Raw genomic sequence first — 21,383 nt, forward strand, 5'->3', positions numbered from 1 at the left:
AAATTTCGTGGCTTATATGTATGTATTTTTATATAATACATATAAGCTTATGGCTTATATGTATGCTATATTTTGATGTGCATGCTGACCGTTTTCCTAATGATAGATTCAAAGTATTGTGTGTAATAATGCTGCTGACCTCACGAGCGCTCGCCTGGGCGAATACGATGATTGAGTCTCGTGACCCACGGTTAAATAACTTGGATGATTTCTTGGCTGCTATGGCATTAATGTTTGATGATCCTAATCGCCATGCAACTGCTGAATCTGGAGATTAGCGGTAGATACCAATTGGGACAGTTATGCACAATTGCCTATTTTTAAAAAGGGGTCTGTCTAGTATTGTAAAAGATGAATTAGCTTGCTCTGAGTCACCACAAGAGCTAGAAACATTTATACAGCATTGTGTGCACATAGACATTCGCCTTACTGAGCGTAGGCAGGAGAAGTTTGCTGCATATAACCGTATCTCTAACTTTTCCCTTCCTTCCAAAGAGCCTGCAGGTAAAACCTCTCGGGAGGTGGAGGAGGTGCCCATGCAAATTGATTCCGTTCAGAGGCACGAGATCAATGAGCGCCGAGAGCATCGCCTTCGTGAAAGTCTATGTTTCTACTGCGGCCAGTCTGACCACTTCTTGATCAATTGTCCTAAGTGTCCTAGATGGCCTAACAAGGTGCTAGCAGCAGTAGGGGAGTATGACAACTGTGATGATGAATCTGACATCTCTGAATGTAGCCTGCCTTTAAACGCTGTATTCCATTCACTTTCTATGACTTCACCCCCCAAGGAGCTGAAGGAAAAGAACTCTCACTGTTCTCTCCCTATTAAGATCCTGTGTTCAGGACAGTGGATTTCCAGTACAGCTATGATTGACTCTGGTGCAGGTGGCAATTTCATGGATATCGCATTTGCCAAGGAACATGGTATTGAAAGTCAACAAAGAGCCTCTCCAATTACCATGGAAACAGTGGATGGGTCACCTTTAATCTCTGGGCCTGAGGATCAGGAGACCGTACCCCTTGACATTTTGTTGGAGCCTAATCATCAGGAGCAACTTTCTTTCTTGCTAATTTCTTCTCATTTTCCTGTGATTTTAGGCATTCCTTGGTTGCGTTCTCAGAACCCAATTATCAACTGGGAGACCAAGGAGATTATCTTTCCAACAAGGAGCAACTCAGCGTTAACAGAAGCTGTCTCTGAGTCCACGGCTACGGAACCACATGTACAGGTATTTTCTTTACCTCCAGCATATAAAGAATTCTCTGACATCTATGACAAGAAGAATGCAGATCAGCTTCCTCCACACAGGCATTATGACTGTCCCATTGAGCTGCTTCCTAGGGCAGCTATTCCTTTTGGTAACGTATACCCTTTGGCTGCACCTGAGCTTCAAGCCTTAAAGGAGTATATTGATGAAAATCTGGCCAAAGACTTCATACGTCCTTCTTCCTCATCAGCAGGGGCACCTATATTTTTTGTAAAGAAAGAAGGATGGGTCCCTGAGACCCTGTGTTGACTATCGGGAACTCAATAAGGTAACCGTACGAAACCGTTACCCTTTGCCTCTGATTCCCGAATTACTGGAAAGAGTCCACCATGCTAAGGTGTTCTCTAAACTGGATCTTCATGGGGCTTATAATTTGGTGCGTATTCGTCCAGGGGATGAGTGGAAGACAGCATTAAGATGCCGGTATGGACACTTTGAATATCTTGTGATGCCCTTCGGGCTTTGTAATGCCCCTGAAACATTTCAACACCTTGCTAATGACATTTTCAGAGATTTGTTGGACCAGTTTGTGGTGATCTATTTGGACGAAATACTAATCTTTTCTGACTCTCTACAGGAACATGAAGAACATGTCAAAACTGTTTTAAGACGTCTGAAAGAGAACCATCTGTATATTAAGCCGGAGAAATGCGAGTTCCATCGTTCTGAGATACAGTTCTTAGGTTATATCATCTCTCCCCAGGGGCTGAACATGGAATCTGGTAAGATTCAGGCTATCCTTGACTGGCCGGTACCCAAGAACGTTAAGGAGGTCCAACGTTTTATTGGTTTTGCAAATTTCTACAGACGCTTCATTCGGAATTTTTCTGATATTGTCCGTCCCATTACTTCCTTGAAAAAAAAGGAAAAGCCCTTTAAGTGGTCATCACAGGCTCAAGAAGCTTTTGATCGGCTTAAGATCTGTTTCACCTCAGCACCGCCGTTGATGCACCCAGATCCAACACTTTCTTTCATTGTGGAGGTGGACGCTTCTGATAATGCTTTGGGGGCTATTCTCTCCCAAAGAACTGGAGAGAAGGGTCTGCTACATCCTTGTGCTTTCTTTTCCCGTAGGGAGACAAGGAATTGCTGGCTATTATTGCGGCTTTCAAAGAATGGAGGCATCATCTGCAAGGAGCTGCACAACAGATCATAGTGCTAACTGACCATCGTAATCTAGAGTTCCTTAGATTCGCTAGATGTCTTCCTCCTCGTCAGGCTCATTGGAACTTATTCTTAAATCAATTTAACTTTGCTATCTCGTACCGTTCAGGTTCTCGTAATGGGAAGGCTGATGCTTTATCCCGAATCCATGCTGTGGATTCCGTACCTGGAGCCCCGTCCAAGACCATTCTATCTGATGCCAATTTCATTGGAGTTATCCACGATCAGGACTTGTGGAAGGAGTGCAGGGAGGCTTATGACTGTGATGTATTTCTGGCCAACCCACCTGTGAATATTAATCTTGTCTTTAAGGGTGGCATGTGGTTCAGAGATCGACGTATCTACGTCCCTGAGGTCATCCGTCTGCAGATCCTCAAGTTGGTACATGACTCCAAGTTGGCTGGTCACAGGGGGGTAAGAAGACACAAGAGTTCCTGAGCCGATTCTTCTTGTGGCCAACTGGCCTGAAGGCTACCAAGGACTATGTTCTCTCTTGCGAGGTATGTGCCCGTTACAAGACTCCTCATGTGGCACCTACGGGTCTTCTACAACCATTACCTGTTCCGTCCCGCCCTTGGGGGTCTATATCAATGGACTTTATTGTGGAGCTGCCTACATCGGGGGGCATGAATACAATCATGGTGGTAGTTGATCGCCTGACTAAAGCTGCTCATTTTGTTCCGTGCACCGGCTCCCCCTCAGCTAAAGATACAGTGAACTTGGTTATACAGAATGTCTTTCGGTTGCATGGGGTCCCAGATGAGATCATTTCTGACCGTGGAGTACAGATCACTTCAAGATTCTGGAAGGGGTTTTGCTCTGCACTCAATATTAATGTCTGTCTCTCTTCTGCTTACCATCCCCAGACAAATGGTCAGAGTGAGCGTACCAACCAGACGCTGGAACAATATCTAAGATGTTATGTCAGCCATCTCCAGGATGATTGGTTGGAGTTGCTGCCATTAGCCGAATTTTCATATAATAATTCTCAGAGCGCCTCCACTAAATTTACACCTTTCTTTGCCAATCTGGGTTATCATCTGTGTATTTTACCTAGGTCTCCAATTAATTCTCCGGTTTCGGCAGTGGAGGAAAGGCTGACTGTGATGAGACAGAATCTGGAGGTTCTGAAGGAATCCCTGACCACGGCTCAAGAATGTTATAAGAGATCGGCTGATAGATTCCGTAAACCTGCACCCATGTTCAAGGTAGGAGATTCCGTGTGGTTAGCAACTAAGAACCTGAAGTTAAACGTTCCTTCACAAAAACTTGGACAGAAATTCATTGGCCCTTTCAAGATCAACGGTATTGTGAGCTCTGTGGCCTGCCGGCTGAAGCTGCCTAGGACTATGAAGGTACACCCAGTTTTTCATGTATCTTTACTAAAGCCTGTATCTCCTAATACCTTCCAGGGACGTGTTGTGCCACCTCCGCAGCCTGTGGAGATTGATGGGAAAGAACAATTTGTGGTGGAGGAAATTATTGATTCCAGGATTCGCAGGAATCGGCTCCAATATCTGATAAGATGGCAGGGATATCCCCCTGTGGAAGACTCTTGGGAACCTGTGGAAAACATCAATGCCCGACAGAAGATTTCTCGTTTTCATCAGAGATTCCCTGAGAAACCAGGTCCAGGATCATCCTGAGGCCGCTTCTAAGGAGGGAGTAATGTCAGGACTCTAAACATTTTTTATTACCTTTTGTGCATTACTGCCCTTTTCCAAGATGGCGTCTTTGGTCTCATGTGCACTGTGTCTTCCTGCTATAAAACTCCACCCCAGCCTTCAGTCTGTGCTAGAGTATTCTGCCTTGCATCCAGCTCCTGACCCTGGTGACTCCCTGGCTATATACCTGCTCCTGTGAACCTGTGGGGTTATCCTGCTACTCTGCTCTGAGTTCCTGCTGCATACACCAGTTCCAGTAATCCTCCTTCATCTGCTGCTCGTGTTTGCTTCCATCTGCATTTGCTGGACATGTAAGCTGTTGCTGCTCTGCAAAAACCTGAGACTATTACCCAGGCCTCCCTGGTTGAGCTAAGATATTATTTGAACTGCCTTATAAGCATATCTATCTGTGTTTTGAACTAAGCAAGGACTTATTCGTGTCAAGTATCCTCAAGAATAACTGTGCTTCATAGACTTTCTGCTTGATTGCATTTTCCTCTGAAGTTTCCTATAGACTGCTAAGCTGCGTTTAATATTTGCACCAAGTGTTGTGGACTTGAGTTTCTCTCTGCACCTGTTTGAATCACCGTGTGATAGTATAGACTTTACCACTTATAAAACTGTGTCCTGTAGTTGTCTTGTTCCACACAAAGAGTCTCCTGAGTTATCCCCTATAATTATTACACTTACTTGTCACAGTTTCCAGGCGAATCATGCAGCAGACAAAGTCGGCAAAGCTCATCTTCTGGGCATAGTTGGCGTATCTCAGGATCATGATATTCAGCACCGCGTCACTGACTACGAGACCTGAAAACACACAGACATGGGCGATATGACAGGAGGAACAATGGGAGGGAACAAGGAAGAATTCCTGCACATGTCCCTTACCCCATGTCCCACCTGTACAATAGGCTGATAAATGTTGGACTTTTCCAGTCTCCTCTCACTATAGAATGACTAGAAGGAACATGTAAGGAACATTTCCCACTTAAAATCATGGTGGCTGCAGGTAAAGAACTAACAAGTGAGTATTAGGGCTCATATTCATCTGCGTTAAAAACAATGTCAATGGGTGCGAGAAAATAATTGTCCGGCCCATGGGCCATGCGAATGCCGTCCTATTTTTATGCATCCAGCTCCTTAAAAGTCTAACATTTCATCAGCAGCGTACAGTAAAATCACAGAGTGACCCAACAGATTAGAATAGACATATATAAATAGGAGAACAAAGAGTTTTACTGAACGTACAATTTATTAAATCCAAAGAAAAATACCAGGTTTACATAGTAAAAATGGATAATACATATCAAATGCAAAAAAGAGTGAACTACCCAGGTGAGTGTAAAATGACCTATGGGCCACACAGAGAACCAAGACAAAACCTGCTTGTGCACAGTAATAATGACATCCCAATGTCTCAGTATAGTTTGTGTGATTGGACCTTACACCTATACCTCAGCATTTTACTGGTGGGCCACTAATCACTCGCTTCCTCAGGATACTGATAGCACGCGAAACGCGCGTTGGGGAGACTGAGGCCCACACAGGAATCTGACAAACACCACATGGGTAAATATTATGGTTAATTTTTATGTGGACATTTGCCAATGCAGTTAACATGATTGTAATGTAGTGATTAGTGGCCCACCAGTAAAATGCTGAGGTATAGGTGTAAGGTCCAATCACACAAACTATACTGAGACATTGGGATGTCATTATTACTGTGCACAAGCAGGTTTTGTCTTGGTTCTCTGTGTGGCCCATAGGTCATTTTACACTCACCTGGGTAGTTCACTCTTTTTTGCATTTGATATGTATTATCCATTTTTACTATGTAAACCTGGTATTTTTCTTTGGATTTAATAAATTGTACGTTCAGTAAAACTCTTTGTCCTCCTATTTATATATGCTATGCATGAGTAATCTGAATAATTGGATAGTATTATACAGCTGGTACTCTTTTTAAAGATTAGAATAGACAGCTGGTGGCCGATGTGGGTAATAAGCATGGAGCTTCCGAGGCTATGAATATCAGTTCACAGCTGTTTACTTAGCCTTTACTGTGTATTAAAATGGGGTGCCCCATAAAAAAAAATTCTGTGGCATCCTCCATATAACTAACAACCAGCAAAGGCCACCACACCAAGGCAGGTAGGAAGAGTGTGGCTTAGTGCCAGATTTGGCGCATCTTATATGGCACTGATTATATCTCAATTACATCTATTATCTATCTATCTATATCTAAGATTGTTAAATTAGTTACTAAACTAGCTTGAAATGACAGAGTATTCCTGTATGTAAATGCTAATATTAAAAACGCATTGCGTACGGATAGTAGGTGAGAATAATCAAATTGTACTCGCATGACACTCGACTATTCAGGACCAACATCGGACTGATTTTATAAACGCAGATGAGTGTGAGCCCTTAAATGATCACCATCCAGTGTGGGTCTGCCACAGCATAAGCTTTCCACTCTGGATAAAGCAGAGGACCCCACATGTATGTTGTCCATATAACTCCTAAAAAAAATTGGAGCTGCGCTGTCTTTCCACTATTATTCACACTTACTATATGAGGCACTATTACTGTTTGCCACTACCTGACTGTATTATTTTTTTTGGGGGGGCAATGTCTGTCTGTACTTTTTGGGCAGTTATAGTAAACTCAATGTTTGAAGTATAGGGGTCACTGTGACACACAGAGGGTGCCGTGATGAGGTAAATGGAGTAGCATTTGCGGGCACAGAATTGGGGGTATCAGCAGGATGGAGAGTTTGTATAGAACGGGAATACAGTCGTGCTCAAAAGTTTATATACCCTGGCAGAATCGAAAGAGGAGCTAGTCCAGCTCTTTGTTCCTTTAAAATCCATCATTTATTGAAGCCATACTTAAAAATCCAGCATCATATCATGCAGCATAAGTGTCATCAGCTACCCCTGGGATCCGTAAGCAGACGCATTTCAAGCTTAGTGGCTCGTATTCATTGCTTTATTACCTTATCCCGTAGATCCGTTGACAATTCTTTTGCTTTCCCCATGACTCACAATCCAGAAATGTCAGTGGCTGGATGAAAGATGCAAGAGTCTGTCTGGATCCCAGAAACTCCTCTGCTTTTATGCACACACACTGATCACAAGCAAACAGGTCACAGGTTGAGGATGTTACCTTTAGTAGCCATTCACACCCATTTGTGTCAACTGTGCATGTTCTCAGACCAAAATCACCAGGGTATGTGAACTTTTGATCAGGGTCATTTGGATGTTTTGGGTTGTCATTATGATTTAAAAGGAGAAAACTCAGTAGTTTGACAATAAATGTCTTCACCCAACCACTAACCATGAGTGGAGAAAAAGTTTTGGTGTTATCATTCATATTCACCATTGTTGTCTTGGCCTGATGTAATCCTGTGGAAAAGTAAATTACTCCAACCGGAAAAAAACCTATGGTCTCTTATACAGTTGTCAGGAATGATAGTGTATCTACCACTATGTGATCGCTGTATGGCAGTGATATTTTACCCACCCCTACTTCCTGTGGAGAAAGAAAGACCCAGCCCTACATCATGTAGAGAAGAATGGACCCACCCCTACCTCCTACATTGAAAGCTAGACACTTCACAATTCAGCCCTACTTCCTGCAGAAAAAGAAAGACTCACCCCTACTTCCTGTATAGATGGAGATGCTCACCCTTACATCCTGTAAAGAATATAATATTCACTCCTATTTCCTGCAGAAAAGAAAGACCCACCTCCTCTTCCTGTTGGGAAAGTCCTTCCCCGATTTTCTGTTATGGACAAAAACCTGCCCTCATTTCTTGTAGAGAAACAATGACCTTCCCGCACTACAATGATTCCCCACACTTCCTAGACATTAAGCTAGCCAAACGGAAATGTAGATGGAGTTTTCTGAAAGCACATTGGTCATGCTCTGTCCATCCGCAAAAGACACTGAACTTCCAGCAGAACAGGGGAGGGGTTGTTGGCCAAAGTCTATGCCTGTACCTAGTTTTATGGGACATGTAGAAGGAATATAAAGTACGTGACATCGTAGATCTGCCATAATTTGCCTTTTTTTTCTAATAAGTCATCCATGTAATTCACCCTGCAATATCCATAAACCAAACCTGTCGTATTCACTGTAACAAATCCCATAACGGCCTCCACAACCTCATGAGTCAGGATCTGCAATGCACTGAGCGGTCGTCCCCCCATGAATGACGATTAATGTCCTCACACAGCGATCGCCCCTCAATGAACCCTGAAAACTCAATATCATTAAACTCAAACTCTGCCGCGGCCGATCCATCAACATTACAAGAAGCTGTTCTTCTAGAAGTCTAAGAAATCGCCTTGTCTGTTCCCTGGAAGAAAGTATCCATCCTTATTTTACAGCCTAAAGATCTGGGACTTGTGTGATTTATAGACTAGCGACAGATAGGAAGGTTGCACCGCGCTAATGTCATTCACCCTGGTGGAAGCAACGTTTTGTTTCCTTATGTGATGTCCAGTCTTAAGAAACTAAAGTTTAGTTCATGTACAAAGAAACAAATATTAGTAGAGCTGTTTACCAGCTTCTTGGACAGCTCTTGACAAACCAAAACCATCAAGTAATCCAGTCTGATTCATATCAATGGTCCGGAATAGATCCTGAAAGACATAACAAAAATGTCAGACAAAATGTTGGAATTTGTCATAAAAATTCAGTAAACGCAGTAGGTTTAGATAACTAATAATTTAAGAGGAAAACTGGAAAATGAAAAAAATATAATAGTGATTACTACTATAAGTACAAAAATGCTGCTAATACTATGTTCAAAATTATAGTACAGCTCCTATGTACAAGAATGTAACTGCTATAATACTGCCTGTATGTACAAGAATATAACTGCTATAATACTGACCCTATGTACAAGAATATAACTACTATAATACTGCCCCCTATGTACAAGAATATAACGACTATAATACTGCTCCTATGTACAAGAATATAACTATTATAATACTGCTCCTATGTACAAGAATGTAACTGCTATAATACTGCCTGTATGTACAAGAATATAACTACTATAATACTGCCCCTATGTACAAGAATATAACGACTATAATACTGCCCCTATGTACAAGAATATAACTACTATAATACTGCCCCTATGTACAAGAATATAACTACTATAATACTGCCCCTATGTTCAAGAATATAACTACTATAATAGTGCTCCTATGTACAAGAATATAACTACTATAATACTGCTCCTATGTACAAGAATATAATTACTATAATACTGCCCCCTATGTACAAGAATATAACTACTATAATACTGCTCCTATGTACAAGAATATAACTACTATAATGCTGCCCCCTATATACAAGAATATAGCTACTATAATACTGCTTCTATGTTCAAGAATATAACTACTATAATACTGCCCTATGTACAAGAATATAACTACTATAATACTGCCCCTATGTACAAGAAAATAACTACAATAATACTGCCCCTATGTACAAGAATATAACTACTATAATACTGCCTTATGTACAAGAATATAACTACTATAATAGTGCTCCTATGTACAAGAATATAACTACTATAATACTGCTCCTATGTACAAGAATATAACTACTATAATACAGCTCCTATGTACAAGAATATAACTACTATAATACTGCTCCTATGTACAAGAATATAACTACTATAATACTGCTCCTATGTACAAGAATATAACTACTATATTACTGCTCCTATGTACAAGAATATAATTACTATAATACTGCTCCTATGTACAAGAATATAACTACTATAATGCTGCCCCCTATATACAAGAATATAGCTACTATAATACTGACCCTATGTACAAGAATATAGCTACTATAATACTGCCCTATGTACAAGAATATAACTACTATAATACTGTCCCTATGTGCAAGAATATAACTACTATAATACTGCTCCTATGTACAAGAATATAACTACTATAATACTGCTCCTATGTGCAAGAATATAACTACTATAATACTGCCCTATGTACAAGAATATAACTACTATAATACTGCCCCTATGTACAAGAAAATAACTACAATAATACTGCCCCTATGTACAAGAATATAACTACTATAATACTGCCTTATGTACAGGAATATAACTACTATAATACTGCCCCTATGTACAAGAATATAACTACTATAATACTGCTCCTATATACAAGAATATAACTACTATAATACTGCTCCTATGTACAAGAATATAACTACTATAATACTGCCTTATGTACAAGAATATAACTACTATAATACTGCCCCTATGTACAAGAATATAACTACTATAATACTGCTCCTATGTACAAGAATATAACTACTATAATACTGCTCCATATGTACAAGAATGTAACTACTATAATACTGCTCCTATGTACAAGAATGTAACTACTGTAATACTGCTCCTATGTACAAGAATATAACTACTATAATACTTCCCCTATATACAAGAATATAACTACTATAATACTGCCCTTTATGTGCAAGAATATAACTACTATAATACTGCTCCTATGTACAAGAATATAACTACTATAATACTGCCCCTATGCACAAGAATATAACTACTATAATACTGCCCCTATGTACAAGAAAATAACTACAATAATACTGCCCCTATGTACAAGAATATAACTACTATAATACTGCCTTATGTACAAGAATATAGCTACTATAATAGTGCTCCTATGTACAAGAATATAACTACTATAATACTGCTCCTATGTACAAGAATATAACTACTATAATACTGCTCCCTATGTACAAGAATATAACTACTATAATACTGCCTCCTATGTACAAGAATATAACTACTATAATACTGGTCCTATGTACAAGAATATAACTACTATAATACTGCCCCTATGTACAAGAATATAACTACTATAATACTGCTCCTATGTACAAGAATATAACTACTATAATACTGCTCCTATGTACAAGAATATAACTACTATAATACTGGTCCTATGTACAAGAATATAACTACTATAATACTGCTCCTATATACAAAAATATAACTACTATAATACTGCTCCTATGTACAGGAATATAACTACTATAATACTGCTCCTATATACAAGAATATAACTACTATAATACTGGTCCTATGTACAAGAATATAACTACTATAATACTGCTCCTATATACAAGAATATAACTACTATAATACTGCTCCTATGTACAAGAATATAACTACTATAATACTGCTCCTATGTACAAGAATATAACTACTATAATACTGTCACTATGTACAAGAATATAACTACTATATTACTGCCCCTATGTACAAGAATATAACTACTATAATACTGCTCCTATGTACAAGAATATACCTACTATAATACTGCTCCTATGTATAAGAATATAACTACTATAATACTGCTCCTATATACAAGAATATAACTACTATAATACTGCTCCTATGTACCAGAATATAACTACTATAATACTGCTCCTATGTACAAGAATATAACTACTATAATACTGCTCCTATGTACAAGAATATAACTATTATAATACTGCACCTACGTACCAGAATATAACTACTATAATACTGCTATGTACAAGAAAATAACTACTATAATACAGCTCCTATGTACAGGAATATAACTACTATAATACTGCCTCTATGTACAAGAATATAACTACTATAATACTGCTTCTATGTACAAGAATATAACTATTATAAAACTTCTCCTATGTACAAGAATATAACAACTATAATACTGCTCCTATGTACAAGAATATAACTACAATAATACTGCTCCTATGTACAAGAATATAACTACTATAATACTGCTCCTATGTACAAGAATATAACTACTATAAAACTGCTCCTATGTACAAGAATATAACTACTATAAAACTGCTCCTATGTGCAAGAATATAACTACTATAATGCTGCTTCTATGTACAAGAATATAACTACTATAATACTGCCCCTATGTACAAGAATATAACTACTATAATACTGCCCCTATGTACAAGAATATAATTACTATAATACTGCCCCTGTCTACAAGAATACAACTACTATAGTACTGCTCCTATGTGCAAGAATATAACTACTATAATACTTCCCCTGTCTACAAGAATACAACTACTATAATACTGCCCCTATGTACAAGAATATAACTACTATAATACTGCCCCTATGTACAAGAATATAACTACTATAATACTGCCCCCTATATACAAGAATATAACTACTATAATACTGCTCCTATGTACAAGAATATAACTACTATAATACTGCTCCTATGTACAAGAATATAACTACTATAAAACTGCTCCTATGTACAGGAATATAACTACTATAATACTGCTTCTATGTACAAGAATATAACTACTATAATACTGCCCCTATGTACAAGAATATAACTACTATAATACTGCCCGTATGTACAAGAATATAATTACTATAATACTGCTCCTATGTACAAGAATATAACTACTATAATACTGCTTCTATGTACAAGAATATAACTACTATAATACTGCCCCTGTCTACAAGAATACAACTACTATAGTACTGCTCCTATGTGCAAGAATATAACTACTATAATACTTCCCCTATCTACAAGAATACAACTACTATAATACTGCCCCTATGTACAAGAATATAACTACTATAATACTGCCCCTATGTACAAGAATATAACTACTATAATACTGCTCCTATATACAAGAATATAACTACTATAATACTGCTCCTATGTACCAGAATATAACTACTATTATACTGCTCCTATGTACAAGAATATAACTACTATAATACTGCTCCTATGTACAAGACTATAACTACTATAATACTGCACCTATGTACCAGAATATAACTACTATAATACTGCTATGTTCAAGAATATAACTACTATAATACTGCTCCTATGTACAAGAATATAACTACTATAAAACTGCCCCTATGTACAAGAATATAACTACTATAATACTGCTTCTATGTACAAGAATATAACTACTATAAAACTGCTCCTATGTACAAGAATATAACTACTATAATACTGCTCCTATGTACAAGAATATAACTACAATAATACTGCTCCTATGTACAAGAATATAACTACTATAATACTGCTCGTATGTACAAGAATATAACTACAATAATACTGCTCGTATGTACAAGAATATAACTACAATAATACTGCTCCTATGTACAAGAATATAACTACTATAATACTGCTCCTATGTACAAGAATATAACTACTATAATACTGCTTCTATGTACAAGAATATAACTACTATAATACTGCCCCTATGTACAAGAATATATCTACTATAATACTGCACCTATGTACAAGAATATAACTACTATATTACAGCTCCTATGTACAAGAATATAACTACTATAATACTGCCCCTATGTACAAGAATATAACTACTATAATACTGCTTCTATGTACAAGAATATAACTACTATAAAACTGCTCCTATGTACAAGAATATAACTACTATAATACTGCTCCTATGTACAAGAATATAACTACAATAATACTGCTCCTATGTACAAGAATATAACTACTATAATACTGCTCCTATGAACAAGAATATAACTACTATAAAACTGCTCCTATGTACAAGAATATAACTACTATAAAACTGCTCCTATGTGCAAGAATATAACTACTATAATGCTGCTTCTATGTACAAGAATATAACTACTATATTACTGCCCCTATGTACAAGAATATAATTACTATAATACTGCCCCTGTCTACAAGAATACAACTACTATAGTACTGCTCCTATGTGCAAGAATATAACTACTATAATACTTCCCCTGTCTACAAGAATACAACTACTATAATACTGCCCCTATGTACAAGAATATAACTACTATAATACTGCCCCTATGTACAAGAATATAACTACTATAATACTGCCCCCTATATACAAGAATATAACTACTATAATACTGCTCCTATGTACAAGAATATAACTACTATAATACTGCTCCTATGTACAAGAATATAACTACTATAAAACTGCTCCTATGTACAGGAATATAACTACTATAATACTGCTTCTATGTACAAGAATATAACTACTATAATACTGCCCCTATGTACAAGAATATAACTACTATAATACTGCCCCTATGTACAAGAATATAATTACTATAATACTGCTCCTATGTACAAGAATATAACTACTATAATACTGCTTCTATGTACAAGAATATAACTACTATAATACTGCCCCTGTCTACAAGAATACAACTACTATAGTACTGCTCCTATGTGCAAGAATATAACTACTATAATACTTCCCCTATCTACAAGAATACAACTACTATAATACTGCCCCTATGTACAAGAATATAACTACTATAATACTGCCCCTATGTACAAGAATATAACTACTATAATACTGCTCCTATATACAAGAATATAACTACTATAATACTGCTCCTATGTACCAGAATATAACTACTATTATACTGCTCCTATGTACAAGAATATAACTACTATAATACTGCTCCTATGTACAAGACTATAACTACTATAATACTGCACCTATGTACCAGAATATAACTACTATAATACTGCTATGTTCAAGAATATAACTACTATAATACTGCTCCTATGTACAAGAATATAACTACTATAATACTGCCCCTATGTACAAGAATATAACTACTATAATACTGCTTCTATGTACAAGAATATAACTACTATAAAACTGCTCCTATGTACAAGAATATAACTACTATAATACTGCTCCTATGTACAAGAATATAACTACAATAATACTGCTCCTATGTACAAGAATATAACTACTATAATACTGCTCGTATGTACAAGAATATAACTACAATAATACTGCTCGTATGTACAAGAATATAACTACAATAATACTGCTCCTATGTACAAGAATATAACTACTATAATACTGCTCCTATGTACAAGAATATAACTACTATAATACTGCTTCTATGTACAAGAATATAACTACTATAATACTGCCCCTATGTACAAGAATATATCTACTATAATACTGCACCTATGTACAAGAATATAACTACTATATTACAGCTCCTATGTACAAAAATATAACTACTATAATACTGCCCCTATGTACAAGAATATAACTACTATAATACTGCTTCTATGTACAAGAATATAACTACTATAAAACTGCTCCTATGTACAAGAATATAACTACTATAATACTGCTCCTATGTACAAGAATATAACTACAATAATACTGCTCCTATGTACAAGAATATAACTACTATAATACTGCTCCTATGAACAAGAATATAACTACTATAAAACTGCTCCTATGTACAAGAATATAACTACTATAAAACTGCTCCTATGTGCAAGAATATAACTACTATAATGCTGCTTCTATGTACAAGAATATAACTACTATATTACTGCCCCTATGTACAAGAATATAACTACTATAATACTGCCCCTAAGTACAAGAATATAACTACTATAATACTGCTCCTATGTACAAGAATAAAAATACTACAATACTGCCCCTATGTACAAGAAAATAACTACTATAATACTGCTCCCTATGTACAAGAATATAACTACTATAATGCTGCTCCTATGTACAAGAATATAACTACTATAATACCGCTCCTATGTACAAGAATATAACTACTATAAAACTGCTCCTATGTACAGGAATATAACTACTATAATACTGCTTCTATGTACAAGAATATAACTACTATAATACTGCCCCTATGTACAAGAATATAACTACTATAATACTTCCCCTATGTACAAGAATATAATTACTATAATACTGCTCCTATGTACAAGAATATAACTACTATAATACTGCTTCTATGTACAAGAATATAACTACTATAATACTTCCCCTGTCTACAAGAATACAACTACTATAATACTGCCCCTATGTACAAGAATATAACTACTATAAAACTGCTCCTATGTGCAAGAATATAACTACTATAATGCTGCTTCTATGTACAAGAATATAACTACTATAATACTGCCCCTATGTACAAGAATATAACTACTATAATACTGCCCCTATGTACAAGAATTTAACTACTATAATACTGCTCCTATGTACAAGAATATAACTACTACAATACTGCCCCTATGTTCAAGAATATAACTACTATAATACTGCTCCATATGTACAAGAATATAACTACTATAATGCTGCTCTTATGTACAAGAATATAACTACTATAATACTGCTCCTATGTACAAGAATATAGCTACTATAATACTGCCCCTATGTACAAGAATATAACTACTATAATACTGCTCCTATATACAAGAATATAACTACTATAAAACTTCTCCTATGTACAGGAATATAACTACTATAATACTGCTTCTATGTACAAGAATATAACTACTATAATACTGCCCCTATGTACAAGAATATAATTACTATAATACTGCTTCTATGTACAAGAATATAACTAATATAATACTGCCTCTGTCTGCAAGAATACAACTACTATAGTACTGCTCCTATGTACAAGAATATAACTACTATAATACTGCTTCTATGTACAAGAATATAACTACTATAATACTGCCTCTGTCTGCAAGAATACAACTACTATAGTACTGCTCCTATGTGCAAGAATATAACTACTATAATACTTCCCCTGTCTACAAGAATACAACTACTATAATACTGCCCCTATGTACAAGAATATAACTACTATAATACTGTCCCTATGTACAAGAATATAACTACTATAATACTGCCCCCTATATACAAGAATATAACTACTAAAATACTGCTCCTATGTACAAGAATATAACTACTATAATACTGCTCCTATGTACAAGAATATAACTACTATAATACTGCTCCTATGTACAAGAATATAACTACTATAAAACTGCTCCTATGTACAGGAATATAACTACTATAATACTGCTTCTATGTACAAGAATATAACTACTATAATACTGCCCCTATGTACAAGAATATAACTACTATAATACTGCCCCTATGTACAAGAATATAATTACTATATTACTGCTCCTATGTACAAGAATATAACTACTATAATTCTGCTTCTATGTACAAGAATATAACTACTATAATTCTGCCCCTGTCTACAAGAATACAACTACTAGAGTACTGCTCCTATGTGCAAGAATATAACTACTATTATACTTCCCCTGTCTACAAGAATACAACTACTATAATACTGCCCCTATGTACAAGAATATAACTACTATAAAACTGCTCCTATGTGCAAGAATATAACTACTATAATGCTGCTTCTATGTACAAGAATATAACTACTATAATACTGCCCCTATGTACAAGAATATAACTACTATAATACTGCCCCTATGTACAAGAATATAACTACTATAATACTGCTCCTATGTACAAGAATATAACTACTATAATACTGCTCCTATGTACAAGAATATAACTACTATAAAACTGCTCCTATGTACAGGAATATAACTACTATAATACCGCTTCTATGTACAAGAATATAACTACTATAATACTGCCCCTATGTACAAGAATATAACTACTATAATACTTCCCCTGTCTACAAGAATAAAACTACTATAATACTGCCCCTATGTACAAGAATATAACTACTATAATACTGCCCCTATGTACAAGAATATAACTACTTTAATACTGCCCCTATGTACAAGAATATAACTACTATAATATTGCCCCCTATATACAAGAATATAACTACTAAAATACTGCTCCTATGTACAAGAATATAACTACTATAATACTGCTCCTATGTACAAGAATATAACTACTATAATACTGCTCCTATGTACAAGAATATAACTACTATAAAACTGCTCCTATGTACAGTAATATAACTACTATAATACTGCTTCTATGTACAAGAATATAACTACTATAATACTGCCCCTATGTACAAGAATATACCGTATATACTCGAGTATAAGCCGAGATTTTCAGCCCAAATTTTTGGGCTGAAAGTGCCCCCTCGGCTTATACTCGAGTCATGATCGGTGGTGGGGTCGGCGGGTGAGCACTGTCATATACTTACCTGCTTCCGGGGCTCCTGGCGCCCCCCCCTGCACGTCCCACTGTCTCCGGGTGCCGCAGCCTCTTCCCCTGAGCTGTCACGTGGGACCGCTCATTAGAGAAATGAATAGGCTGCTCCGCCCCCCATAGGGGCGGAGCCGCCTATTCATTTCTCTAATGAAGCGGTGCCGGTGACCGCTGACAGAGAAAGAGGCTGCGGCACCGAAGACAGGCAGGGAGAAGGAGCGGGACGCCGGGAGCAGGTAAGTATCGCATATTCACCTGTCCTGGTTCCACACGCCGGGCGTCGGCGCCATCTTCCCGGCGTCTCTCTGCAGTCTGCACTGACTGCAGGCAGAGGGCGCGATGACGCATATAGTGTGTGCGCCGCCCTCTGCCTGATCAGTCAGTGCGGAGAGACGCCGGGAAGATGGCGCCGAGGAGCTGCAAGCAAGACAGGTGAGTATGTGTTTTTGTTTTTTTTATTGCAGCGGCAGCAGCAGCACATATTTATGTGGAGCATCTATGGGGCAATGGTGCAGAGCACTATATGGCACAGCTATGGGGCAATGGTGCAGAGCACTATATGGCAGAGCTATGGGGCAACAGTGCAGAGCACTATATGGCACAGCTATGGGGCAACGGTGCAGAGCACTATATGGCACAGCTATGGGGCAACGGTGCAGAGCACTATATGGCACAGCTATGGGGCAACGGTGCAGAGCACTATATGGCACAGCTATGGGACAACGGTGCAGAGCACTATATGGCACAGCTATGGGACAACGGTGCAGAGCACTATATGGCACAGCTATGGGACAACGGTGCAGAGCACTATATGGCACAGCTATGGGGCAATGGTGCAGAGCACTATATGGCACAGCTATGGGGCAACGGTGCAGAGCACTATATATATGGCACAGCTATGGGGCAACGGTGCAGAGCACTATATGGCACAGCTATGGGGCAACGGTGCAGAGCACTATATATATGGCACAGCTATGGGGCAACGGTGCAGAGCACTATATGGCAGAGCTATGGGGCAACGGTGCAGAGCACTATATGGCACAGCTATGGGGCAATGGTGCAGAGCATATATATATATGGCACAGCTATCTATGGGGCAACGGTGCAGAGCATTGTATATATGGCACAGCTTTATGTGGAGTATCTATGGGGCAACGGTGCAGAGCATTGTATATATGGCACAGCTTTATGTGGAGTATCTATGGGGCCATAATGAACGGTGCAGAGCATTATATATGGCACAGCTTTATGTGGAGCATCTATGGGGCCATAATGAATGGTATGGAGTATCTATTTCTAATTTTGAAATTCACCGGTACCTGCTGCATTTTCCACCCTAGGCTTATACTCGAGTCAATAAGTTTTCCCAGTTTTTTGTGGCAAAATTAGGGGGGTCGGCTTATACTCGGGTCGGCTTATACTCGAGTATATACGGTAACTACTATAATACTGCCCCTATGTACAAGAATATAACTACTATAAAACTGCTCCTATGTACAGTAATATAACTACTATAATACTGCTTCTATGTACAAGAATATAACTACTATAATACTGCCCCTATGTACAAGAATATAACTACTATAATACTGCCCCTGTCTACAAGAATACAACTACTATAGTACTGCTCCTATGTGCAAGAATATAACTACTATAATACTTCCCCTATCTACAAGAATACAACTACTATAATACTGCCCCTATGTACAAGAATATAACTACTATAATACTGCCCCTATGTACAAGAATATAACTACTATAATACTGCTCCTATATACAAGAATATAACTACTATAATACTGCTCCTATGTACCAGAATATAACTACTATTATACTGCTCCTATGTACAAGAATATAACTACTATAATACTGCTCCTATGTACAAGACTATAACTACTATAATACTGCACCTATGTACCAGAATATAACTACTATAATACTGCTATGTTCAAGAATATAACTACTATAATACTGCTCCTATGTACAAGAATATAACTACTATAATACTGCCCCTATGTACAAGAATATAACTACTATAATACTGCTTCTATGTACAAGAATATAACTACTATAAAACTGCTCCTATGTACAAGAATATAACTACTATAATACTGCTCCTATGTACAAGAATATAACTACAATAATACTGCTCCTATGTACAAGAATATAACTACTATAATACTGCTCGTATGTACAAGAATATAACTACAATAATACTGCTCGTATGTACAAGAATATAACTACAATAATACTGCTCCTATGTACAAGAATATAACTACTATAATACTGCTCCTATGTACAAGAATATAACTACTATAATACTGCTTCTATGTACAAGAATATAACTACTATAATACTGCCCCTATGTACAAGAATATATCTACTATAATACTGCACCTATGTACAAGAATATAACTACTATATTACAGCTCCTATGTACAAGAATATAACTACTATAATACTGCCCCTATGTACAAGAATATAACTACTATAATACTGCTTCTATGTACAAGAATATAACTACTATAAAACTGCTCCTATGTACAAGAATATAACTACTATAATACTGCTCCTATGTACAAGAATATAACTACAATAATACTGCTCCTATGTACAAGAATATAACTACTATAATACTGCTCCTATGAACAAGAATATAACTACTATAAAACTGCTCCTATGTACAAGAATATAACTACTATAAAACTGCTCCTATGTGCAAGAATATAACTACTATAATGCTGCTTCTATGTACAAGAATATAACTACTATATTACTGCCCCTATGTACAAGAATATAACTACTATAATACTGCCCCTAAGTACAAGAATATAACTACTATAATACTGCTCCTATGTACAAGAATATAAATACTACAATACTGCCCCTATGTACAAGAAAATAACTACTATAATACTGCTCCCTATGTACAAGAATATAACTACTATAATGCTGCTCCTATGTACAAGAATATAACTACTATAATACCGCTCCTATGTACAAGAATATAACTACTATAAAACTGCTCCTATGTACAGGAATATAACTACTATAATACTGCTTCTATGTACAAGAATATAACTACTATAATACTGCCCCTATGTACAAGAATATAACTACTATAATACTTCCCCTATGTACAAGAATATAATTACTATAATACTGCTCCTATGTACAAGAATATAACTACTATAATACTGCTTCTATG

General features: G+C 36.9%; 1 protein-coding gene across 2 annotated transcripts in view; it reads right to left on the reverse strand.

The window, feature by feature from the left end:
- Positions 1-21,383, reverse strand: part of LOC143804232 (calpain-13-like) — a 191,502-nt gene that overhangs the window by 4,769 nt on the left and 165,350 nt on the right. For both annotated transcript variants that reach the window (XM_077282129.1, XM_077282128.1), the window contains 2 exons: positions 8,667-8,745; positions 4,787-4,903 (listed from right to left, as the gene is read on the reverse strand). In XM_077282129.1, coding sequence (XP_077138244.1) covers positions 4,787-4,903; positions 8,667-8,745 — 196 coding nt within the window. The remainder of the gene's footprint in view (positions 1-4,786; positions 4,904-8,666; positions 8,746-21,383) is intronic.

The sequence above is a fragment of the Ranitomeya variabilis genome, chromosome 2 (assembly GCF_051348905.1).
Source record: "Ranitomeya variabilis isolate aRanVar5 chromosome 2, aRanVar5.hap1, whole genome shotgun sequence".
In the NCBI taxonomy this organism is placed as follows: Eukaryota; Metazoa; Chordata; class Amphibia; order Anura; family Dendrobatidae; genus Ranitomeya; species Ranitomeya variabilis.